General features: G+C 42.8%; 1 protein-coding gene across 1 annotated transcript in view; it reads left to right on the plus strand.

The window, feature by feature from the left end:
• NPHP4 (nephrocystin 4) overlaps positions 1-27,116 on the plus strand; it is a 355,418-nt gene that overhangs the window by 313,745 nt on the left and 14,557 nt on the right. Inside the window, exons 24-28 of the mRNA XM_075328429.1 lie at positions 510-666; positions 756-841; positions 5,208-5,293; positions 12,301-12,472; positions 26,062-26,241. Coding sequence (XP_075184544.1) covers positions 510-666; positions 756-841; positions 5,208-5,293; positions 12,301-12,472; positions 26,062-26,241 — 681 coding nt within the window. The remainder of the gene's footprint in view (positions 1-509; positions 667-755; positions 842-5,207; positions 5,294-12,300; positions 12,473-26,061; positions 26,242-27,116) is intronic.

A 27,116-nucleotide genomic window follows, 5' to 3' on the forward strand; every position in this document is an offset into this window, starting at 1 on the left:
GGCGGATGGAGCACGTTTGGGAGTGCGCAGCATGGGGGATGGAGCACGATGGGGGGTGCGCAGCATGGGGGATGGAGCACGATGGGAGGTGCACACCTCCCCCCAACACACAAACCGCGCAACACACACACACACACAACGCTACAGACACACAGCGCTCCACAAACAACGCAACACACGCAACACACAAACAACACCGCTCTCACCCCCCGCCACACCCAGACAACACCCAGAACATGTACAGCGCCTACACAAACACTTGGTAACTACACACAACAACATCTATCTATATATATATATATATATATATATATATATAACAAAAATCATACATGAACTACACAATACGTAAATTCTAGAATACCCGATGCGTAGAATCGGGCCACCTTCTACTTACTATATAATTCACCATATTTGCTGCTCAGGAGTCTAAGAAAGTTAAGTGACCACCTCTGTGGGATGTCTTACGGCAGCTCCGTGCCAAAGTGTAATATACTTGTATGTGTCAGGTTTCCTTTAAAGCATCAGATGGAAAACCAATTGCCATTCTTCAAGTGAGCGTAGAACCCCAACCGCACATCGTGGACCAAACCTTTAGATTTTATCATCCGGAGCTGACCTTCCTGAAGAAGTCCATCCGGTTACCGCCGTGGTACACACTTCCAGGTACAGTAAGAAAATATTGTTTTCCGCATTATTATCTTGTTGTAAATGTATCTTTTTATAAATCTATATATTGTCTTACTTTTTCCCAGGTGCCCCTGTTGGAATGCCTGGAGGGGAACCGGAGCTGTATGTGCGGTGCAGTGACCCCAATATTATCTGTGACACCAAGAAATTGGTAAGTCATATCATATTATTCATCATTGAATCACAATTAACCTGTTCAGGGACATGAGATCTCCCATAGCAGACGGTCCATATCTGCTGTTTGATTGACCACTGAAACTGCTGCAGCGGGAGATGAGGGTTTTGTCCTTGTCTAAACCAGTGACCTGTCCAATCATGATAATGCTAGTGATGCCATGAATGCATGGAGTTAACATGTGAGGGCAGAAACTAGAGGGAGAGACTTCTAGTAGCATGTATTGATTTAGGAGAAGAATGTTTTGTCCTTGTGGTAGCCAGTGACCTGTCCTCTTGTAATTATGGTAGTGATGCCATGAATGCATGGAGTCTACATATGAGGGCAGAAACTAGAGGAAGAGACGTCTACGAACATATAGTGATTTAGTAGAAGAGTGTGTTGGCTTTTGTGAGAGGCAGTGACCAGATACCTTCTTACAACGGTGAGGGACAAGGTGCCTATGATGGGGAAACACCATGAAGTGGGAGAGGACAGAGTGCTAGGTAGCCAATCAGATGTTAGGAATACCGGCAGCACCTGAGGAGGAGTGTGCTGATTTTGCAGGCAGCAGTGCCCTGTCGGTCCATCTTATTATATTAGGACACTGCAAAGCATTGAGACAATAATTGGATATTGTCCAACAGCACAGAGTATCTTATGACTTGTCCTCTCGGGTTTATATAAAGTCCTATATTACTTTCCTTTAGAAATGATTGGTGGTGGCCATGTAGGAGGAGGAGAAGCAAACACCCCTAGATGAAATGGGGGGAAAACGTCTTAAATAAGCACATAGGACACCACTCAATAATAATCATGGTTTACTAATTTACTGGACGCCATATGTGGCCACCAGGTGATAGGAAGACATCTTGACATGTCCCATACGGTGATCAACCAGTTGAGTTTTGACCCAGGGATGGACAGATCATTGGTGTAAGGTTCACAGGGGGACAAGATGTAAGGGGGTCCATGTCTACCTTTAAAAATGAAATTGTACATTGGGATGAGCTATTGGGCCCATGGATTGTACTTGCGCAGGGGTCTTCTTCTACCTTTGTCCTCCAGTGTTTTGACCGGTCATAACATTTTCTCGAAGAGCCTGGCAGCCTCTGATCTATCGGCCATCATTGAAATTTTGTGGCTAAGAAAGGGAGATACCAGAGACTATATTTAAGGTCTTTATGACTATGTCAGGGTGTCGGGGGCAGGGTCCCATTCTTTTATGATTACACGCTTCTAGTTTTTTCGTAACACCGGGCAGACTGAATTTCATTTTTGCCCATTTTTAGGCCGCATTATAAAGCTTTCTAGGATTAGCTTCTCTAATCATTTAGTCTCTTGTCTTGTGAGAACGGCGGCTGACGAAATCTATTGTGGCACCTGGAATAATTACAACATTTTATCTTCCAGCCTGCTCCTAATCTCCGAACTACACTTCCAATCAGCATCATAGTCAGCCCGTGGACGGCCGCGCTGGCTGCTCGGCGGCGTCTTGTTTTATTGGCCGCAGATTGACCAGATTTCCAGCCGTCGAATGCATTATGCAAAATATCACTAAATGAGTTTTTGTGTCGCTGCGCGCAGAATGACACGGCATTACAACAATAACACGCGAACACCAAAATAGACATCAAGAGACACAAAGGCTGATTTACAGCCAATCCTCCGTCATACTGACACATCGGCGGGATGGAACGTGCCGCGTGCTCATACACCCGCTGAGCTGCCATTTATGAGATCACTCCACATGACACAGAGATGAAAAAAAACATCCAAGGGCCGAAGAAGGCAAGAAGCCATAATGGGGGAGATACTACTAGCTTCTAAGGATATTATGTACGAAATTTGGGAGAGCTTCTTGGAAGGCAAGGGTGCAACCACCAAATCTGCCGAAGGACCCAAAATTAGCTGGATAGGAGGAAATAAAGCGCAAAGTTGGAGAGACCGCTGCTGCGGCCCTAGTATCAAGAATATTTTGTAATAGCCAGTAGCTTTGGAAGGGGTTAAAAGCCACGCTGTTGTGCAGTAAGGCTATGTGCACACGCTACAGATTTGGTGCAGACATTTTCTGCACCAGATCTGCACGCTGTGGCAAAAACCGCAATTGGTTTTGGTGCGTTTTTTGACACAGTGTTTTGGGCCATCAAGAAAATCAATGACTTGAAGTCAATGGGTGAAAAAACAGTGCTAAATCGGACAAATAATTGACATGCTGCACGTTTTTTTTTTACATCAAAATCTGCAACAAAACCGCATGGAAAAAAAACCCGCACTGTGTGCACAGCAAATCTAAAATCCCATAGACTTTGCTGGCTTCTGAAGAGGCATGCAGATTTTGATGCAGATTTAAAAATAAAACACAAAAAAACAAAAACTGTCAAAAACTGCAGCATGTACATAGTGCCTAAAGATGATTTCTAGATTTTCAAGATGTGACTGTATTCTACGCGTTTCGCAGTTATGCTCCTTCATCAGGTGCATCACATTTTCAAATGTGATGATCCTGATGGAGGATAACCCCGAAACATGTAGAATAAAGTCACATCTTGGAAATCCAGAATTCATCTTTACTGCACAGCGGCTGTAGTGTGTGTTGGTAATATTTTGGGATGCATACATTACAATTTCTTTTAATCACTTTGTGTTTATTGGTGAGGCAAGATAAACATAAACAGCAAGTTTTTACAGTTTTTCATATATTTTTTTTTCACAGCATTCATCTTGCACAATAAATGATTAGGTTAATTTATAGTAGGGTTCAGTGCTAACAAATATATGTATTGTTTTTGTGGAGGTTTGTTGTTTTTTGTTCTTTTAAATAATTAAAGGGCTGAGGGCTGACAAAAGACATGCTCGCTAGTGTGGAGTGAATAGTAACTATTGGTGTTCGGATTATTTGTAACAAATCCCAAAGTTATATTCCGGGATTCAACACGAATAACGAACCTAATGCAAGTCAATGAGGAACCCGAGCATTTTTCATGAACGTTTCCCAGGACAATGCTCGAGTTCTCCAGTGACTTACATTAGGTTTGTTATTCGTGACAAATACCGGAATAGTACTTTGGGATTCCATATGAATAATCCGAACATGAATATCTACTATTTACCCATCACTAGTGATCTCCCATTGTCATTCCTGGATTTGGGGATTTGTCCTACCCCAGTACGTGCATCTCGAGCCTGGGTTTGATTGAGGTTGGCACAGGCACGAGTCTTGAGCCAGTGCCATCCCTTTGACTGACTTAAAGGGTCTGTCTACTACTCACATGCTCCCCCCCATGTAACTTGATAAAGCCTATACTCCCCTCCCGGACCGACGCCCTTCCAGTGGTGTCCGACCTCGCAGTGCCGGGCTCACATACGGTTGTGATATCTCGCGAGCCCCACGTCCAACCAACCCCTTAACTATACTTTGAATTGCAGGAAATCACATGCAATCTGGATGTTCAGATATGTCATTTTGCAACAAAGGGTTAAAGGAGCACCCCAGGAGTTCTTTTGTTTTATTGCCCCCCATATTAGCCATCCGTAACAGTTGTATAGTGTGTTTATTAAAATATGGTCAGGTCTCCTCCTGTATCATGTGACTAACTAGATCGACTATACAGCGTCTATGTGGGCTAGAGGTCACTTTCTCATTGTAAGTCTACGATTCTCAGAACAAAGGTCTCAAAGACTTGTATTAAGAAAAAGTAGTAACAGCCTGGGGAGGAGACACAGATTAGATATTAGAAAAAACTTTTTGACAGTGAGGGTGATCAATGAGTGGAACAGGCTGCCACGAGAGGTGGTGAGTTCTCCTTCAATGGAAGTCTTTAAAAAGAGGTTGGACGGACATCTGTCTGGGATGATTTAGTGAATCCTGGACTACATGACCAGGAGGTCCATTCCAACTCTAATATTCTATGATTCTATATTCTATGATTCTATTCTATGATTCAGCCTGGACGGGCAAGGCGGCAAGAGACCACCCTCCATAGCTGTCAGCAGTGGACACCCATGGTTTGTTGATAGTCTTCTCTCTCCCCAGTAGTACTGCTGTAGAGGCATCCCTCTTAGTGATATGTCCCTCCATGAATAGACACTAGTTTACAGCTCCGGATCCTCGGGGGTGGGTTTATAATGAGAAGACTGCAAGGTATAACTGAGAGGAAGACTTGGAAGAGGGTCACCTGGAGTGGCACTGCTACTCAGCCTCATGGAATCCGTAGACAAGGGAAATCCATATGTAAGAAGGCACGAAAAGAGAAATTGTTATGCCTCATAGTTATATTTATTGATTAGTAACATTACAGACTTCTAATTCTTGTAAGATGGCCCATATGATAACCCATTTATGTCCCTCTACTTGTTCTAGGGTCATGGAGAACCCCAAGATGTGTTTCTGAAAGTCGCTGGAGGACCAAGTCCACAGATCAAAAGATTTTTTATTGTTCTTTACATGTAAGTGACATTGAGATCCAATGTTATTCATGACACCCCCAGCAACTCTGAACCCTCATACGAGTCCTAAAATATGACCCAGTAGCACTCTTCTGTTGTCTCACAGCCAGTCCCTCAAGTTCGCACATACTGCTGCCATTTGTTACTGTGTAGGTAGAGCTGTGAGCCTAAGGTCTCGTAAAGTGGCTCGGCATGAGACCTTTATTGGACCACCAAATGCCCTGTTCTACTGCACCAAATATTTAGAAAAGAACTTTACATATTTATATAAGTACTTGTTATTTTCTTCTAAAAAACATTTAAGACTTTTTTGAAACCATCGATGGTTGCCGCTGTGACCAGCTCTTGAGGTAGACTATTCCATATATTAATAGTTCTCATGGTAAAGAAGTCCTGTCACCAGCCGAAGAGGGTGCACTGTTGTTTTTTAGGGGAATGTTACATGTTTTTGTATGAGCCATTTATGTACTTGTACAAGTTACCGTAATTTTGCCCCCCCCATTCGTATTCTTTGAAGTCTAAATAGATTTAATACTTTCAATCTTTCATTATATCCAAGTTCCTCTGTTCCTTTTGGTTTTGTGACTCTTCTTTGAACATTTTGTAACTCCAGTGTCTCCTTTCTGTGAACTGATGCCTAGAGTTGAACTGTATATTCCAGAAAAGGGGTCACTAAGGCTTTGTAAAGTGGTAGTAAGACGTTCCTGTGCTGCTAGTCCATGCCCCTTTTAACAGGGTTGTCCACTACTCGGACAACCCCTTCTCAATCACAGTGTTTTCCCCCGTTAAAATAAAAAATCCTATACTCACCTCTGGTGTCGGCATCATTCCAGCGGTGTCAGCACTCACCCTCCTGGGACTCATGTGACATTGTTACAGCATGTGATTCCTGTGCCCCTATCAGCCCCGCTTCAGTATCCCCACCTTCGGATGTACCAAACATCAAGAGGAAGTAAGCAGAAAATGCAGTTATGGCTTTCTCTAGATGTTCCATTTGCCCAAAGGTGGAGTGACGGAAGCCTGCACTGATTGAGGCGCAGGACTTGCATGACGTAACAATGTCACGAGTCCCGGGAGGGTGAGTGCCTACACCACTGGACTCATGCCAGCACCAAAGGTAAGTGAGGCTCAGGCTCTGATTGGGGCACAGGACTCGTATGATGTAACAATATCACGTGAGTCCCGGGAGGATGAGTGCCAACAACACTGGAACAGTGTCTGCACCAGAGGTGAGTGTAAACATTTTCATGTTAACGGGGGTAAACACTCTGATTGATAAGGGTGTAGGGGTTCACGCTCTCAAGTAGTCATTAGGTAGTGTTCACAAGTAATGGAGTTTGTGCCAAACATGAAGTTTTATTGATTTAATAAAACTTTAAGGGATTCAAAACAAAACAGCCTCTTCTGGGCACAGAGGTATACAGTTACTTCAGGTGGCACATATACAGTGTGTCCACCCATATCCTGTCCACTGCCATTAACTTGAGAACGGCAGCAGCTATAGGCATAGCAGTGGTGTCTAGGTATAGTAAAGTATCCATGCGCTACGCAATGAAACCACCTATAGCACCACCTGGTGGAAAACAACGGAGTTAGCATTTTTATCTTGAAAACGGAACGAGATAGAGAAAAAAAAGTGAATTACAAAGTTGTAGGGCATCATCAATTCAATACGAATTGACACCTTGCATACAGAAATGCTATGATATGAAACCCATGACCCCCCCAAAGCAGTGAATGCTGGTCACGCATATGGCGCTCATTTAACTTTGATGCTCAAAGTGGCCGCCGGCAGCTGCAATGCACATCTGGACTCTGGACAGCATACTGTATCTCGCTGCACGCTGTGCAATATGGTAGGTGACACGTTTGCACAAGCATCTGTGATACGTCGTCGTAGGTCCTGCAATGTTGGAGGAGGGGTCGCATACACCTGCTGTTTGATGTGACCTCACAGAAAGACGTCCAATGGGGTCAGGTCAGGTGTACGTGGAGGCCACTCCACACAGCCACCATACCCAATGACCTGTAGGAAGGTCTCCATGAGGTATCGCTTCACGTCCACAGCTTTGTGAGTTTTACATGTTCTAATCATAGCATTTCTGTATGCATGGTGTCGATTCGTATTGAATTGATGATGCCCTACAACTTTGTGATTCACTTTTTTTCTCTATCTAGTTTCGTTTTTGAAATAGAAATGCTAACTCCGTTGTTTTCCACCAGGTGGCGCTATAGGTGGTTTCATTGCGTAGCGCATGGATACTTTACTATACCTAGACACCACTTCTATGCCTTTAGCTGCCGCCATTCTCAAGTTAATGGCGGTGGACAGGATATGAGTGGACACACTGTATGTCAGTGTGGGTTCATCCAAACAGATTACAATCTGTTTTCCTGGAGCAAACTTCACACAAACAAGGGGTACGGTCTTACCAGCCTCGGTGTCCCCTTCAGGCTGAGCTCCAGTAACTTACAGCACCAGATGTATTCCACTCTGTTCCCAGCTCCCAGTGAGCAGCCTGGTCCCTCTGCAGTTCCCACACACTGCTCAATCTCTAGCACACTCAGGTGAACACATGCCCTAGACCATGGGTCCCCAACTCCAGTCCTCAAGGGCCGCCAACGGTGCATGTTTTTAGGATTTCCTTACTATTGCACATGTGATAATTTAATCACCTGCACAGTTGATGATTCCAACACCCATGTAATGCTAAGGAAATCCTGAAAACATGCACTGTTGGCGGCCCTTGAGGACTGGAGTTGGGGAACCCTGCCCTAGACCTTACAAAACTAGCCCGGTGCATATAATCAGGACCTGCAGTGCTAGGATTTAACTCAATACTGGGGTTGTCTGAGTAGGGGACAGTCCCTTCAATGCTTGACATAGAAGCCGCTGATTGACATTGTATTCTCTTGTTTAGCCGGTAATGTACAAGTACACCCAGATCCTCCTATACAAGTGACTCTCCTAGTTTTACTCCCTTAAAACATATTATGCCAGCATGTTAGTGCCCAGGTGCATTCATTACGTTACATTGCTCCACACTGAAACTCATCTGCCATGAGGACGCCCAAACACAACCCTCTTCTCGAAGAAGTGCGAGGATCTTCTGCCTTTTTTTATATACACAATCATGTTCCCGTTTACTGAGACTTAGCAGAGACCTTCAGTTTAAAGAATCTAAAAATAAAGTGTAAATATTGACTTTAATATAGAACTTTATCTGTTCTTTCAAAGTAGCCGATAAGGAGAATGATGAATGTTTTCAATGTGGTTCCCATGGCTACGACCACAGACAAGTAAATAGTAAATCAATTATAGTCATGGCAACCAAGTTTTTTTTCCTTCTTTTTATTTGTAAGATATTAGAACCCTTTGTAAGCCATGAAGTAAAGTCTTTCAGAGCCAGAGGACCAGCCTTGTTTTGGGAATTGCCCCCTGACTTATCCTGATGGCAGCGTTTCTGTATACGCTCACTTTGCAGTTAATAAAGCTGCCAGGCTGGAGTCTGATGGAAGTAATGCGCCTTCTATCCTCTTATTACCGCAGAATCACATTTTATAGCTACACAAATTCAGCGTCTAACACATTTATAAAACCACCAATAAAAGCGTCTGAGGCGAGGCCCTCGTTTTATGGCTCCATCAGTGCTGTTTGCAGAGATAAATAGCCCGAATTACATCAATAATTGTTTAATTTGGATAGGCCAGAAAAGTTACATACCCGATATATACTGGTTAATAAACATTACCGGTATCTGTGCAATGATGAGACACCGAGGTGTCCATATACGGATGGTCTGAAGGGTCATATACATAAAGTTATATTATTTACTTAATATTTCCCTGCAATTTATTTTCTATATTATTGCCAATAAGGGGCAGTATTATAGTAGTTATATTCTTGTACATAGGAGCAGTATTATAGTAGTTATATTCTTGTACATAGGGGGCAGTATTATAGTAGTTATATTCTTGTACATAGGGGCAGTATTATAGTAGTTATAGTCTTGTACATAGGGGCAGTATTATAGTAGTTATATTCTTGTACATAGGGGCAGTATTATAGTAGTTATATTCTTGTACATAGGAGCAGTATTATAGTAGTTATATTCTTCTACATAGGAGGCAGTATTATAGTAGTTATAATCTTGTACATAGGGTGCAGTATTATAGTAGTTATATTCTTGTACATAGGGGGCAGTAATATAGTAGTTATATTCTTGTACATAGGGGAAGTATTATAGTAGTTATATTCTTGTATATAGGAGCAGTATTATAGTAATTATATTCTTGTACATAGGAGCAGTATTATAGTAGTTATATTCTTGTACATAGGAGCAGTATTATAGTAGTTATAATCTTGTACATAGGGTGCAGTATTATAGTAGTTATATTCTTGTACATAGGGGCAGTATTATAGTAGTTATATTCTTGTACATAGGGGGCAGTATTATAGTAGTTATATTCTTGTACATAGGGGCAGTATTATAGTAGTTATATTCTTGTATATAGGGGCAGTATTATAGTAGTTATATTCTTGTACATAGGGGCAGTATTATAGTAGTTATATTCTTGTATATAGGGGCAGTATTATAGTAGTTATATTCTTGTACATAGGAGCAGTATTATAGTAGTTATAATCTTGTACATAGGGTGCGGTATTATAGTAGTTATATTCTTGTACATAGGGGGCAGTAATATAGTAGTTATATTCTTGTACATAGGGGCAGTATTATAGTAGTTATATTCTTGTACATAGGGGGCAGTATTATAGTAGTTATATTCTTGTACATAGGGGGCAGTATTATAGTAGTTATATTCTTGTACATAGGGGCAGTATTATAGTAGTTATATTCTTGTACATAGGGGCAGTATTATAGTAGTTATATTCTTGTACATAGGGGCAGTATTATAGTAGTTATATTCTTATACATAGGGGCAGTATTATAGTAGTTATATTCTTGTACATAGGGGCAGTATTATAGTAGTTATATTCTTGTACATAGGGGCAGTATTATAGTAGTTATATTCTTGTACATAGGGGCAGTATTATAGTAGTTATATTCTTGTACATAGGGGCAGTATTATAGTAGTTATATTCTTGTACATAGGGGCAGTATTATAGTAGTTATATTCTTGTATATAGGGGCAGTATTATAGTAGTTATATTCTTGTACATAGGGGCAGTATTATAGTAGTTATATTCTTGTATATAGGGGCAGTATTATAGTAGTTATATTCTTGTACATAGGAGCAGTATTATAGTAGTTATAATCTTGTACATAGGGTGCGGTATTATAGTAGTTATATTCTTGTACATAGGGGGCAGTAATATAGTAGTTATATTCTTGTACATAGGGGCAGTATTATAGTAGTTATATTCTTGTACATAGGGGGCAGTATTATAGTAGTTATATTCTTGTACATAGGGGCAGTATTATAGTAGTTATATTCTTGTACATAGGGGGCAGTATTATAGTAGTTATATTCTTGTACATAGGGGGCAGTATTATAGTAGTTATATTCTTGTACATAGGGGGCAGTATTATAGTAGTTATATTCTTGTACATAGGGGGCAGTATTATAGTAGTTATATTCTTGTACATAGGGGCAGTATTATAGTAGTTATATTCTTGTACATAGGGGCAGTATTATAGTAGTTATATTCTTGTACATAGGGGCAGTATTATAGTAGTTATATTCTTGTACATAGGGGCAGTATTATAGTAGTTATATTCTTATACATAGGGGCAGTATTATAGTAGTTATATTCTTGTACATAGGGGCAGTATTATAGTAGTTATATTCTTGTACATAGGGGCAGTATTATAGTAGTTATATTCTTGTACATAGGGGCAGTATTATAGTAGTTATATTCTTGTACATAGGGGCAGTATTATAGTAGTTATATTCTTGTACATAGGGGCAGTATTATAGTAGTTATATTCTTGTACATAGGGGCAGTATTATAGTAGTTACATTCTTGTACATAGGGGGCAGTATTATAGTAGTTATATTGTTGTACATAGGAGCAGTATTATAGTAGTTATATTCTTGTACATAGGGGGAAGTATTATAGTAGTTATATTCTTGTACATAGGGGCAGTATTATAGTAGTTATATTCTTGTACATAATGAGCAGTATTATAGTAGTTATATTCTTGTATATAGGGGCAGTATTATAGTAGTTATATTCTTGTACATAGGAGAAGTATTATAGTAGTTATAGTCTTGTACATAGGGGGCAGTATTATAGTAGTTATATTCTTGTACATAGGGGCAGTATTATAGTAGTTATATTCTTGTACATAGGAGAAGTATTATAGTACTTATATTCTTGTACATAGGGGGCAGTATTATAGTAGTTATATTCTTGTACATAGGAGCAGTATTATAGTAGTTATATTCTTGTACATAGGGGGCAGTATTATAGTAGTTATATTCTTGTACATAGGGGGCAGTATTATAGTAGTTATATTCTTGTACATAGGGGCAGTATTATAGTAGTTATATTATTGTACATAGGAGCAGTATTATAGTAGTTATATTATTGTACATAGGAGCAGTATTATAGTAGTTATATTATTGTACATAGAGGAAGTATTATAGTAGTTATATTCTTGTACATAGGAGAAGTATTATAGTACTTATATTCTTGTACATAGGGGGCAGTATTATAGTAGTTATATTCTTGTACATAGGGGCAGTATTATAGTAGTTATATTCCTGTACATAGGGGCAGTATTATAGTAGTTATATTCTTGTACATAGGGGCAGTATTATAGTAGTTATATTATTGTACATAGGAGCAGTATTATAGTAGTTATATTATTGTACATAGGAGCAGTATTATAGTAGTTATATTATTGTACAGAAGGGGGGAGTATTATAGTAGTTATATTCTAAGTGCCAACCAACCTGTGTTTAACGTTATAACTCTTACAATCGCAATAAGTAATTTTATAAGAACCAAATTAACCTGAATGTATTTGCCCATTTTACAGCGATCGTTGGCTGGCTGCTCCTATTCAGATTTGGCAGATTTATGTACATTCCTTGAAAAGAGTGGATGTCAGTTGCATAACAGGACAGATGACCCAAATGTCCCTGGTTCTAAGGGGAACACAAGTTGTGCGGAAAGTGAAAGCCTATAGTTCCCACCCCCAAGAGCTGAAGGTGAGCTGTTTAAAGATAATATCAGTGTTTATAATTTGCTTAAAGGGAAATTTTCATGTAATAATCTGACGCCATGTGGCCGCTGCATTGACAGCCCCACTGCCGGGAGGAAATGATCTTTATTCCTCGTGGCAGCCTCGGGCTTTCAGTCATTGATGCGTGGCTTGTGCGATTTCGGTCACTCAGCAATGCGTCAGTGCCGGGGAAAATGGTTACAGACGCTGCTCACTATGCACGGAGCGGTGACTGAAGCCGAACCGGCTGCGCCCTTATGACTAAAAGCCTGATGTTGCCAGGAGGAATAAAGATAATTTTCTTTCTGGCAGCGGGGCTCTCATTGCGGCGGCTGCACAGCGTCAGAATACTATTGACCTGCAGGTTACCCCTATATCTGCAGGTTAATAGCGGTTTACTTACATGACCGGTTCCCTTTAAAAAACTTGTATATTTTGCAATATTTTTATTCCAGTGTACCAACAGTTACTTAAGCAATTTTGCAAATTGCATTGATTAAAAATCTTCTTTGTCTTTCCACTATTAATGAACGGACTTGCAGATTCCGGTTCCTATATAAGTCTATGGTGACTAGAATCTGGCAATTAAGAATCTTGGTAGAAGGGATAGGGGGATAGAAGCAGGCGCGCTGTACTTACCGAGCATCTGCCATGGCTGTATACTACTTCCAGGCTAATCATTCACTTCCGGGGCCGATAATTAACGCTCATTAAATATTCACTGCTTTCCTCGCCCACCAGCACCTGTGATTGATTGCAGTCAGACGCAAGCCCACACTGAGTGACAGCATGTCTGAGGCTTCCAATCACAGTCGCTGTCTGCGTCTATCTTGGTAAAAAAATAAATAAATATAATATTTGGCATAAGGTCCCCTGTTATGATCTAGTGACCGAGGAGGATCAGAAAAAGAGCAATAACTCGGAACCCAGAAAATAACCAGAGTGGCTGGAAACTTAACGGACTGCAGACCTAATACTGACACAACACTAGAAGTAGCCGTGGGACGAGCCCACAATGACCTGGTCGCCTCGATACAGCTGGAGAACTAAATATTCTTACAAAGAGAAATATAGAAAAGCTAATCTGCCTCGTAGTAGTCTCCAAAGACATAGATAGTCCCCCACATGTAAAGATTATGGTGATATAGGAAAACACAATACATAGCTAGATAACAGATTTCAGCAAAGATGAGGCCCAAACTAGCTACAGTATATAGGAACGGATAGGAAAGAGCACTGTCTGCAGCCGTAAAAACCCTAATAAATACCAGCACGCCTGACATAGAAAAATACTGAGCTTACACAGGCTCTCCTCCGTTATATCAGTACTCTGGTGTTACTGGGATCCAAGAAAAACACTGATATAGAGAAGGGACTGAATATTGTACCAAGCATGACAACACAATACATAACAGAACATGGAGCAAGGTACACAGATACTCCCAGCAGGGAATAATCCAATTCCACCAGGAACTCCACACAGGCAAAATAACAAGAAAGTGAAAAACCATAAGCAAAGGTACAAGGACCAACTTATCTGAGAGGAGTTCTGGTAGTCACAGAGAAAAGGGCTGGTTTCAGGATGTCCTTAGCACACAGGAGATACATTTGAGTACCGGCAAGGAACAAGAGGAAGCTACACAGTTATATAGGCCCAAACCAAATGGCCTGATTGCAATTCCTACTCAGCTGTCTGGTTCCCATTTAGCAAGTCAACTGCACTACCAGCACTGACCACAAACTGGAATCCAATTCAAATGTATTCATTACTGTCCCCCCATATTATGATATCCAGCACAGATAAAACCCACAGCTACAGGCTGTAGCCCCCAGCCCTGCACTTATTTTGCTCTGTATCAAAATTGGAGGAACCGCATGCGGGTTTTTTTTTTATCATTTAAATAAATAATTTTAAAAAATGGCATGCGGTCCCCCCAATTTTGATACTCAACCGAGATAAAACCAGACAGCTGGGGACTGGTATTCTCAGGCTAGGGAGGTCCAGCCTAAAAATATCAGCCTGCAGCTGCCCAGGATAATTGCATCCATTAGATTCGACAAGCCCGGCGCTTTACCCAGCTCTTCCCAATTGCCTTGGTTCAGTAGCAATCGGAGTAATAAGGAGTTAATGGCAACCCACTAAGCTTTAGATCAATAATAGCAGGCATTTGAGACGCCCCCATCAAGTTAGTTGCAGTCACAGCTGGAATTCTCCACCTGGGATCGTAGCTAACTTGACCTCAGAGGACCTTTGGAGACCTCATTAATCTCCGTGAACTCACGAGCATCTCCTGGCAGAAAACCGAATTTTTTTGCCAAAAGATGCAGATTTGATACTGAAATTTTTATACCATATTTCTGCACCCATTCTACACCTCCTGGAAAACAAAATCTCATCACTATCGCATCATACCTCATACGATTTTTCTTACCAGGAGGTGTAGATTCGGTGCATGAATATAGTGTCAAAATTTCATCACCAAATTTGCATCTCTTGGTGAAAAAAATGAAAAAAAAAAAACACTTTTTCTGCCAGGAGGTGCAAATTTGGTGCTGAAATCTCTTGCAGAGCAGACATTTCAGTACCAAATTTTCACCTCCTGGCAGAAAACTACACCGAGATGGTGTCAAAAATTTTGTTTTTGCCTTTTTGGGCCAAAAGATGCAAATTTAAAAAAAAAACGCATCAAAACTGCATGAGGTATGAAGGTGTAGAATGCATGCAGGAATATGGTGTAGATAAGCATGGACCTCCCAAGTCTGAGAATACCAGCTTCCAGCTGTCGGGCTGTATCTTCGCTGGGTATCAAAATTTAATTAAAAAAAGCGCCACATGCCGTTCCTCTTATTTTTTTGATACACGGCCAACAAGTGCATGGCTGGGGGCTTCAGCCTGTAGCTATGGGCTTTATCTGTGCGGGGTATCATAATACGAGGGGACCCTATGCCAAATATTTTATTTATTTTTATACCACGATACTGACCCACAGACAGCGCCTGTGATTGGTTGCAGGCAGACGCTGCCACACAGGCTGGGGGTGCGTCTGACTGCAACCAATCACAGATACCGGTGGGCAGGGAAGGCAGTGCATATGGATGAGCCTAATGAGTGGCCCGGGAAGTGAAGGAGAGGCTGCAGGAGTGGGTACAGCCGCAGTGGAGCCTTCTTAAGTTGGAGCACTCGCTTCATTCTTATTTTCTTTATTTTTCCTTTGTTTTTTTTAATTTCTCGATTTCTGGATCAACCACCCGGAATCCCGGGACCGACACCCGGGTACCTTTGAAATTGCATGGATCCGGACTTTTACAGTCTGGGTCCGCTCATCACTACTTTCCACAGTTACAGACTACAAAAATAACCCCATGTGTAGTCTGAACTTGCAATTGTGTGTTACTCTCTTCCATCTGACACTTCTTATCGCTTATACTAGAACCAGAAAAGGAGGCAGATGGAAGAGAGTAAGACTGTATTTGGATGAAATGAAACACTCGAGTCTCTGGTAAACCAAGATGATGGTGGTCGGTGCCCGCAGCCGGCCGCAGTCTGGTCCCCCACCCGGTTGGTGGTCTCTGCCTTTTTCCTGCACCGTGTTGTGTATCTGTGGACCGCCTGCGCTTCAGCGACGGGAGTCCGCTCCCCGGCTGTATGTATGTCGGGAGAGCTTTTTTGCCCGCAGACGCCTGCGCGTGGGATCTCTCTGTCTGTGCGGTGGCTTTCTATCCCCCTCGTTGGGCTGTTGTCTTCAGTCGGGACTTTGGGTGGGAAAGGACCTATAGTCCAGACCGCAATCAGTTAATTAACTCGGTCCAGTGGCTTCTGGACCTCGTTTCAGGGTCTGAGTACCCCCCTTTGTGCTCTGGTTTCCGAGTTGGTTCCCCGGGTCGGTACCGGCAGGACATTACTTCGTCCCGGTCCACCACGGTTCCACCGAGCCATCTTCCTGGCTCCTGCAGGCTGAGGCCACCGCTTGCCTCCTAGCCAAAGGTGCCCGGGCTCCGACCCCGGCACCTGTCAGTCTGTCACAGGCCTGTCTCACAGGCCTGACCTCCTCTACTCCACTCTCAAACTCAACTCAGACTAGACTGTCAGACTACCACTGCCTTGTGTTTCCTGCCTCAGGCTCTCTGAACTCCTCGGTGGGCGTGGCCAACCGCCTGGTTCCGCCCCCTGGTGTGTCCATCAAGCACTGAGAGAGGTGACTAGGTTTTAATGGTTGGCTGATGACACCTTTTTAGGGGACAGGTGTTGTGCGGTGCTCTAACTGTGACTACCTGGCTAGTCCTGGGCGTCACAAATCCTTTAGGCTATGTTCCCACAATAAGTATTTGGTGAGTTTGTGAATTGGTGATGAGCGGACCTGTGGAAGTTCGCGTACTCCAGGTTCAGCCAGATTTTAGTTAAAAGTTCGGTTCGGGACAATTATTTGACCCAACCTTGACCCCATATAAGTCAAACGTCTGTGGTGTAAAATGGCTATAGTAAGTTATAGGGGGCTGCAGAAGGTAGCAAAATGGGGCAATTGCCCTGCAAATATGTGAATATGGAGTAAATAAAAAAAAATGATGTGAGCTCCCCCTATTTTTGATGACCAGCGCTGGTAAAACAGACAACTGCAGGCTGCAACCCTCAGCTGTCTGCTTTACCTTGGCTGGTTATCAACAATAGAGAGGATCCTACACCATTTTTTAAAAATTATTGAAATAAATAATTTTAAAAAACTGCATGGACAACTGATGGCTGGTGCTATTAGGTTGGGAAGGCCCATGGTTATTTGGCTCTTCACAGTCTTAAAATAGAAGCCTGCAGCTGCCCCCGAAGTGGCACATCCATTACATGTGCTATTTCTGGTGCTTTACCCGGCTCTTCACAATTGCCCTAGTACAGTGGTACAGTCGAGGTAATACGTTTGGGGTTGATGTCAGCTCTGAATTGACAGCTGACATGAAGCCCAAGGGTTAGTAATGGGGTGGTGTCTATCAGACTCCTACCTTGACTAACCCTGAAAGTATAGAGTTAAAAAAGTCACAGAAAAATAAAGACTCCCCACACATCCTCCTTCAATTTCTTACTTCAAAATAAATACTGGAAGTTCAGACGTAATCCAAAGTATAATGTCCCACAACATCCATTAATTGTTATGGAGCCTTGTTCTGAGAACTTTCTCAGAACGAGCCTCCATAAGTCACTTCTGGTCAGCGGTATGTACGAAATCTACAGCGTGAAATTCTTGGCCTACCGTTGACCGACTGATGGATTGCATCCCTTTTTGGTGCATTTCCGCTGCCGAAATACACTATAAACAAATGTATGTTTTTATGTGCGGGTTTTCTGTATCTAATTCGATTTTGTGGGAAAAATCTGCAGATAAAGCATCGCAAATCAGTTTAAGTTGAGTAAAAAAAGCACTGTGGGCATGAGATTTCTATATAAATCCCATCCATTTTTCTGGAACTGTAAGACACAGCATCAAAATTTCACCAAAAGCTCATCATCAGCCTAAAGGCTGCTTTACACGCAGCGACATCGCTAGTGATGTCGCTCGTGAAAGCACCCGTCCCCGTCGTTTGTGCGTCACGGGCAAATCGCTGCCCGTGGCGCACAATATCGCTAGGCCCCATCACACGGACTTTCCTTCCCAGTGACGTCGCTATGGCCGGCGAACAGCCTCTTTTCTAAGGGGGCGGTGCGTGCGGGGTCACAGCGACGTCACATGGCAGGTGTCCAATAGAAGCGGAGGGGCGGAGAGCAGCCGCATTATCAACACGCCCACCTCGTTGCCGGAAGACGCAGGTAAGCTGTTGTTCGTCGTTCCCGGAGTGTCATACGCAGTGATGTGTGCTGGCTCAGGACAACCTACGTCCACAACGACCAACGAGATTTTGAAAATGAACGACGTGCCAACGATCAACGATAAGGTGAGTATTTTTGATCGTTAACAGTCGTTCAGAGTTGTTACACGCAACGACGTCGCTAACGACGCCCGATATGCGTCACGAATTCCGTGACCCCAACATATCGTTAGATATGTCGTTGCGTGTAAAGCCCCCTTTATACTATTGTTAATTTCAATGCTGCTGAGAATTATGATTTTTAAGCAGATTTAATGCTTTTCTTCATGTTATCACCCTCTTTACTAATCTACTCACATTTATCCCCAAATACTGTCACAAGAGCTTTTCATCATGTTACCATACCTTTTACCAACCTAGTCACATTTAGCCTCTGCTACTATCACAGGATCTTTTCTTCATGTTTTTACCCCCTTTACCCACGTAGTCACACTTATCCCATCTTACTGTAAATGGACGTTTTCTTCCTGTCATCACCCCTTTTGCTAATCTAGTCATATTTATTCCCTGTTACTGACACAGGAGCTTTTCTCCATGTTTTCACCCCCCTTTACTAATCTAGATCCCAAAAACTAGCAGACAGTGTCGCCAATTTGTTTGATCTATATCGTTTACAAGTGGGTTCCCTGGTCAATTAGGACTTTGCGTCCTTAAGAAGGATCGTTCTGGGGGACATATTCCTACTATGTTGCCCTTAATTAATCTAATCATTATAATCCTGTTACTGTTACAGGAGCGTCTCTTCATGTTGTCACCTCCTTTACTAATCTAATCACATTTATTTTCTGTTACTGTTACAGGAGGTTTTCTTCATGTTACCACTCCCATTACCAATATAGTCACATTTAGGCTAAGTTCACACACTGCGTTTTTTTGACGCTGCGTTTTTGTGCGTTTTTGGCCGCTAAAAACGCACAAAAAGGCACCTGCGTCAAAAAAAAACGTCAAACGCATGCGTCTTTACCGCGATTTGGTGCGTTTTTAGCTGCGTTTTGCTGCGTTTTTGATCTCTGCGTTTTGCTGCGTTTTTCCAATGCATTGTATGGCTATGTGCGCACAGTGCGTTTTTCCGCGTTTTTCGGGTGCGTTTTTGGCCTCAAAACTGCATGACTTTCCTTCCCCAGCAAAGTCTATGAGTTTTCATTTTTGCTGTCCGCACACAACTGTTTTTTTAAGCTGTGTTTTTGAGCTTGAAAAAAAAAATGGACATGTCAATTCTTTCCTGCGTTTTTCTGCGTTTTCCCCCCATGCAATGCATTGGAAAAACGCAGCAAACCGCAGAGATCAAAAACGCAGCAAAACGCAGCCAAAAACGCACCAAATCGCGGTAAAAACGCATGCGTTTTTTTACGCGTTTTTTCGACGCAGGTGCGTTTTTAGCGGCCAAAAACGCACAAAAACGCAGCGTCAAAAAAACGAAGTGTGCGAACTTAGCCTAAGGGGGGAAAACGCAGAAAAACGCAGGAAAGAATTGATATGTCCATTTTTTTTTCAAGCTCAAAAACGCAGCTTAAAAAAAAAGTTGTGTGCGGACAGCAAAAATGAAAACTCATAGACTTTGCTGGGGAAGCAAAGTCATGCAGTTTTGAGGCCAAAAACGCACCCCAAAAACGCCGCGAAAAACGCACTGTGCGCACATAGCCTTAGGCCTTGTTACTGTGACAGGAGCTTTTATTCATGTTACCCCCCCCTTTACCAGTCTAGTCACAGTAATCAACTGTAGGTAGGAGTGAGAAGTTGAGCAGTTGCACGTATAATTTTTCTGTACACCTAATCAGGACATCAAATATTTATTGCCATCTGAATCATGGAGTGTTTGGTCTATACGGAATAGCAGTGAACCAGGACTCCTAAGCTGTCCCTCAAGCTAGGATGCCCTATGGTATCCCTATTCTCAGGGATACTCCTGATTGGGGAGATGCCCAAGTCTCCTTCCTGGCCCTGCTCCTGACCAGTCCTGATCTGATTCCCCCTCCCTCCAGGGAGGTATGGGACAGGAGTGTGCTAAAGACAGATAAGGGAAAACCAAAATTTTGTCACACACAAAGGTAAAGACAATAAGAGGGTCAGGAGAAAAACAAGAGCGGGAAGGTAGCTACAAAACAAGGGTAAACTCCACAACCGTCGCAAGCATAAACACAACTTTCACCAGAAATCTGGGACACCACACCTCATAGACCAACATAGACAAACTATAGCTGGCATGGGTGGAAGGATTCAACAAGCATAAATAGGAGAGCAGATGTAATAGGCCTCCTCACAACATGTGATCAAAGAAGCAAGCAGAGCTTAGTCTGCCTGTGAACCGGCACACATCAGATCGACGCCCAAGTCTGCCTATCTTGATCCCAGACACCAAAGAAACCATCGGGCGGAGTGTCAAAATCTGCAATCTGAACAGCACCCAGTGTTGCAATGACAGTCGTCAAAGTTTGTGCAAAACTCTGTGTTACATTAATTCCAGTGATTAAGTGATTAAATAATGATGTGTACGAATCCTGAACTTTTAACTTTAGGTTGTGTTGTATGTCTCAGGGTCTTCTTAGGTCAGAATTTTAATCACAAAACAAACTTTGATGTCAAAATACATGAACGTGCCCTTCTTTGTAAAGTGCTGGTGTGAAAATACATGAAAGTGCCCTTGTTTGTAAATTGCTGGTTTAAAAATACATGAAAGTGCCCATGTTTGTAAAGTGCTGGTGTAAACATACATGAAAGTGCCCTTGTTTGTAAAGTGCTGGTGTAAACATATATGACAGTGCCCTTGTTTGTAAAGTACTGGTGTAAACATATATGACAGTGCCCTTGTTTGTAAAGTACTGGTGTAAAAATACATGAAAGTGCCTGTTTTTGTAAAGTGCTGGAGTAAAAATACATGAAAGTGCCCTTGTTTGTAAAGTGCTGGTGTAAACATACATGAAAGTGCCCTTGTTTGTAAAGTGCTGGTGTAAACTTACATGAAAGTGCCCTTGTTTGTAAATTATTGGTGTAAACTTACATGAAAGTGCCATTGTTTGTAAAGTACTGGTGTAAACATATATGACAGTGCCCTTGTTTGTAAAGTACTGGTGTAAACATACATGAAAGTGCCCTTGTTTGTAAAGTGCTGGTGTAAAAGTACATGAAAGTGCCCTTGTTTGTAAAGTGCTGGTGTAAAAATACATGAAAGTGCCTGTTTTTGTAAAGTGCTGGAGTAAAAATACATGAAAGTGCCCTTGTTTGTAAAGTGCTGGTGTAAACATACATGAAAGTGCCCTTTTTTGTAAAGTGCTGGTGTAAACATACATGAAAGTGCCCTTGTTTGTAAAGTGCTGGTGTAAAAATACATGAAAGTGCCTGTTTTTGTAAAGTGCTGGAGTAAAAATACATGAAAGTGCCCTTGTTTGTAAAGTGCTGGTGTAAACATACATGAAAGTGCCCTTTTTTGTAAAGTGCTGGTGTAAACATACATGAAAGTGCCCTTGTTTGTAAAGTGCTGGTGTAAAAATACATGAAAGTGCCTGTTTTTGTAAAGTGCTGGTGTAAAAATACATGAAAGTGCCTGTTTTTGTAAAGTGCTGGAGTAAAAATACATGAAAGTGCCCTTGTTTGTAAAGTGCTGGTGTAAACATACATGAAAGTGCCTGTTTTTGTAAAGTGCTAGGTGGCATATTCACAATGTGCCAGATATCGTCTTCCAAAAATATGTACATATGGGGAAATAGTAATTTTTTGTTATTCTGAAGCGTGAAAATTGTCTTGAAAGAAAGGGGTTAAGAAGAAGTATTCACCATTTTGCTATAACATGGCTATGTATACTGCATTTATCTTGACAGATGCCTGTGATTATGATGGGCGTGTTAGACATGTGCAGTCTGTTCTTTGGGAAATCAAGACTTAGAACTTTTCCTTGTAGGTATCTTTGACGTTGCATTGATAAGCAGCTCCGGAGGGGTCTGAACCCCGCCGATCTCCCTTTATACCTAAATACCATGTTTGTTCGGCCGAGTCAAATGTTGATAGGGTTGTTGGGGCGGATGGCTGTTGACCAGAGACTTCCTAATGTCTCCAGGCAGTTTAGGAGAAAGCTTTTATTTTACCTGCAGGCTGTAGATAAGTCGACACTGCTGTTTTAATCATTAGGCCCGGCCACCTCATTCCGTATCCTGCTTTGTTTGCTTCGGTTGCCTCGTAATTTAATTTAATTGCATCTCTAGATTAGGAGGCACGCAGCTGATTGACATTCATTTCAGCCCAGCGAGACGTAATACCAGGTCTCTGCAGTGGAGATGAAAATAGCCGTGAAACAGGATACAGCATCCGCGGTCGTAGAAGGCAGGACTGATATTATTAAAGAATTATTATTTATTACTTTTATGTTTTATTTTTGTATTTTTTTCAATATTTTTATTATTCTCTCTTACCTATACTGTTTTTGCAACGAGCCATGCATCCTTGCCACGTTATACTCACATGGTATCGACTGCAAGCAGAGATCTTGAAAACAGCAATAAATATAGGCTGTGGACCGGCATCTGAAAAAGTGAATGTTTTGCACGGTCCGTTGTGGAGTTCCGTGTGTATATGTGCTATCTGTTTGACATCCGGATAGCACATGGACAGCACGATCCTGTATACTTACCTGTCTCACACTTGCTTACGGGTCCGCAGTCAGTGCAGTGAATATTCATGAGGCATAATGAGCGGGACCCCGGAAGCAACAGCAGCAACAGAGACAAATGCATTTAATTTCAGTGAGGTGTCCTCTGGTACATGTCACACTGATGTCACATCTTTGTGTGGTCCGTGTGACCAGTGCTGCCGGCCAAAATGGACATGTCGCTGTGTGGAGCACACAGACACGGACCGTGTAAAAACACAAACGTGTCAGCAAGACCATTGATTTTAATGTGTCTACATTATTATTATTATTTACTATAGCGCCATTTATTCCATGGCACTTTACATGTGAAAGGGGTATACATAATAGGGACAAGTGCAATACTCCTAAACAATACAAGGCACAGACTGGTACAGGAGGAGAGAGGACCCTGCCCATGAGGGCTCACAGTCTACAGGAGGAGAGGGGACCCTGCCCGCGAGAGCTCACAGTCTACAGGAGGAGAGAGGACCCTGCCAACGAGGGCTCACAGTCTACAGGAGGAGAGAGGTCCCTGCCTGCGAGGGCTCACAGTCTATAGGAGGAGAGAGGACCCTGCCCACGAGGGCTCACAGTCTACAGGAGGAGAGAGGACCCTGCCTGCGAGGGCTCACAGTCTACAGGAGGAGAGAGGACCTTGCCCGCGAGGTCTCACAGTCTACAGGAGGAGAGAGGACCCTGCCCATGAGGGCTCACAGTCTACAGGAGGAGAGAGGTCCCTGCCCATGAGGGCTCACAGTCTACAGGAGGAGAGAGGACCCTGCCCGCGAGGGCTCACAGTCTACAGGAGGAGAGAGGTCCCTGCCTGCGAGGGCTCACAGTCTATAGGAGGAGAGAGGACCCTGCCCACGAGGGCTCACAGTCTACAGGAGGAGAGAGGACCCTGCCTGCGAGGGCTCACAGTCTACAGGAGGAGATAGGACCTTGCCCGCGAGGTCTTACAGTCTACAGGAGGAGAGAGGACCCTGCCCGCGAGGGCTCACAGTCTACAGGAGGAGAGAGGTCCCTGCCCACGAAGGCTCATAGTCTATAGGAGGAGAGAGGTCCCTGCCCGCCAGGGCTCAGTCTACAGGAGGAGAGAGAACCATGCCCATGAGGGCTCACAGTCTACAAGGGATGGGCGAGGATACAGTAGGTGAGGGGAGAGCTGGTCCTGCGGCGCTGTATCAGACTGAGGGTTACGGCAGGTTGTAGGCTTGTCGGAAGAGGTGGGTCTTCAGCTTCCTTTTGAAGCTTGTCAAGGTAGACGAGAGTCTGATATGTTGTGGCAGAGCATTCCAGAGTATGGGGGAAGCACGGGAGAAATCTTGGATGCAATGGTGGGAAGAGGAGAAGAGAGGGGAGTAGAGAAGGAGATCTTGTGAGAATCGAAGGTTGCGTGCAGGTAAGTACCGGGAGACTAGGTCACAGATGTAGGGAGGAGACAGGTTGTGGATGGCTTTGTAGGTTATGGTTAGTGTTTTGAACTGGAGTCATTGGGCAATGGGAAGCCAATGAAGGGACTGGCAGAGAGGAGAGGTCGAGGAGTAGCGGGGGGACAGGTGGATTAGCCGGGCAGCATAGTTTAGAATAGATTGTAGGGGTGCGAGACTGTTAGAAGGGAGGCCACAGAGCAGGAGGTTGCAATAGTCCAGGCGGGAGATTATAAGGGCATGTATTAGAGTTTTTGCAGCTTCTTGGGAAAGGAATGTACGGATCCGGGAAATATTTTTGAGTTGGATGCGGCAGGAGGTGAAGAGGGCTTGGATGTGTGCCTTGAAAGAGAGATCAGAATCCATGTCTCTGGTACTTGTGGAAATGGACACCACATGCACTGGAAACACGGACGTGTGTAGGGGGCCTTAAAGGGGAACTGTACTTTCAATACATTTTACAAAAATCAATAGTACAGGAAAAAAAAAAGAAACTTTGTAACATATCATAACAGAGAAATATGCTTATTTCTCCCTTCTTCCCCTCCCCCATCTCCTGATTTTTTTCATCCATGTTAAAAAAAAAAAAAAAAAAAAAGCTGAATCTATCTTACTCAAGACAGGACACATTGCCAGCACAGTGAGATGTTGTTAGATTAAGGAGAATCTGTCTCCAGGTTTTGGTAATTTAATCTAAGATCAGCATAATGTAGAGACAACAGACACTTGTTCCAGCTATCTGTCACTTTCTGTGCTGTAGTTTGAAAAAATCAAGGTCTTATCAGCAGGAGGTTATCACTAGATGACTAGTAAACCTGTTGCCATGTAATTGTCTATATTCATGAGCTCTGCGTAACCGGCCTCTTCACTGATTGGCAGCTTTCTGTGTACACTTAAAGCTGCCAATCAGTGATGTGGGTGAGGTTATACTGAGCTCAGCATTCAGAGAACCTCTAGATCTTCAGCAGATAAAACAGGGATTTTATCAAAACAGCTAGAAGCTCAGTAAGTGACACATCACTGGAATCAGGGTCTTTCACCCTTCTGTGTGTAGATTATAGGGGACATCATAGTAGCTAATCTCTGCCCACTAGCTCAGAGTCAATTACAGATTAAAGATACAGCCTACAAATGGGAAGACTAATGAAAATACAGGATACAAGTCATATAATGGCCAGAAATAGTGTTATTCATCTTCTAAATACACAAGGACGTATTCTGATAAGTTACTTGAGAGTGCCCCTTAACATTGTGAGCTAAATACACTTTTTCTATGCTATTGGAACAACAAATTAGTAAGATTTGTTTAACGAGCACTCGGTAAATCATTGCAGCACACACGCTTTGTGGTGTACTGAAAGTTTCTGCTTTATTATATCATGTGACCAGCTTATATAGTACCTCAAACAAAGAAATAACTATGCACCAATAAGAGCAGCAGGGGTGTGTGTAGAAACCTCCCCGCCCATCAGTGTTAGCTCTATGATATCATTCAGTTATTAGACAAGATGGTTTCTATAAGAACAAAATGGATTGTATTCTCTCACAATTCTATCCTCCATAGAACTCTATGAAGTTGCGAAACAAAGAAGATCTTATAGCGCTTTTAACTGTAATGAGCATTACGACCTGCAAATGGAAAGTTTTACCAGTTTTTCTCTTTATTATGTGTAGGTTGACCCAGAGAGCGTGTTTGTGCTTCCTCCAAATGGAATCCAAGATCTGCACATTGCGGTGCGCCCCCTAAAGGCCGGCAGCAAATTTGTCTATGTCAATTTGGTTGATGTTGACCAGCATCAGCTCGTGGCGTCGTGGCTGGTTTGTGTTCTAAGCCGGAACCCAGTGATTTCCAAGGTAAGGTGTAAAAGGAAACCTCTCACTTTACGGTTTTACTATGTCATTGACTTTTCTGGCTTCTAATCAGATTGTCTTCCCTCTCAAATGCTTTTTTCTTAATTTTCGGCATTGTCTCATCCATCTTCACACCATCCAAACATCATGTCTTACTCAACAGAGAAAGGATCAATGTGCCTTGTTCAGTGTGCTTGGCCAATGATCCAATGTGGATGGGGTCCGCCATCTCTGATGCAGTTTAGATGTTTCAGGCATATTGGTTGTCACCATCCTTGGTATGTTGGTCTTGCAGGAGACTGGCTGCTGCCATTGAGTTCTGGCAGTGGCCTGTATTACTATCCTATTTGGAGTAAACATGTTCACCAATTGGAGCTTGCATGTTTATGGCAGGATCAATAAAAAATTTCCAAATAGTCTGCTTGCAGCTTTTGCATGTGTATGGACAGCAAAATGGGAGAGCAGCAGTCACATAATGGGATATCACAGTTGCTGCAGGAAATAGAGACCGTCAAAGACCGCACAGCTACAGGATTGGCAGAATGGAGCTGATAATTGTGTCACGGGTGGGCTAGTATTGCAGGAGGAACCTGAACTGACCCTCAATCTGGAGTTCCTGTGCTGACCCTTATCCCAGAGGTAGACTTAAGGGTAGTGAGGTCTGGGTCCCCAGCGTGACCCTGTCTCCTCATCAGGCCCTGACTTAACTTGCCCATACCCCACAACCTGGGGAGGACATGACATCCCAAAATACACACCCCCCCTCTCCCAAAACTCACGAACAGGGGGTGGAACAGAAACTCGCTCACTCCGTAAAGGAAGACAGTAAACACACAGGAGGAAATAAAAGGGAGGAAGTAAGATACACAAAGGGACAC

The sequence above is a fragment of the Anomaloglossus baeobatrachus genome, chromosome 11, assembly GCF_048569485.1.
Source record: "Anomaloglossus baeobatrachus isolate aAnoBae1 chromosome 11, aAnoBae1.hap1, whole genome shotgun sequence".
Classification (NCBI taxonomy): Eukaryota; Metazoa; Chordata; class Amphibia; order Anura; family Aromobatidae; genus Anomaloglossus; species Anomaloglossus baeobatrachus.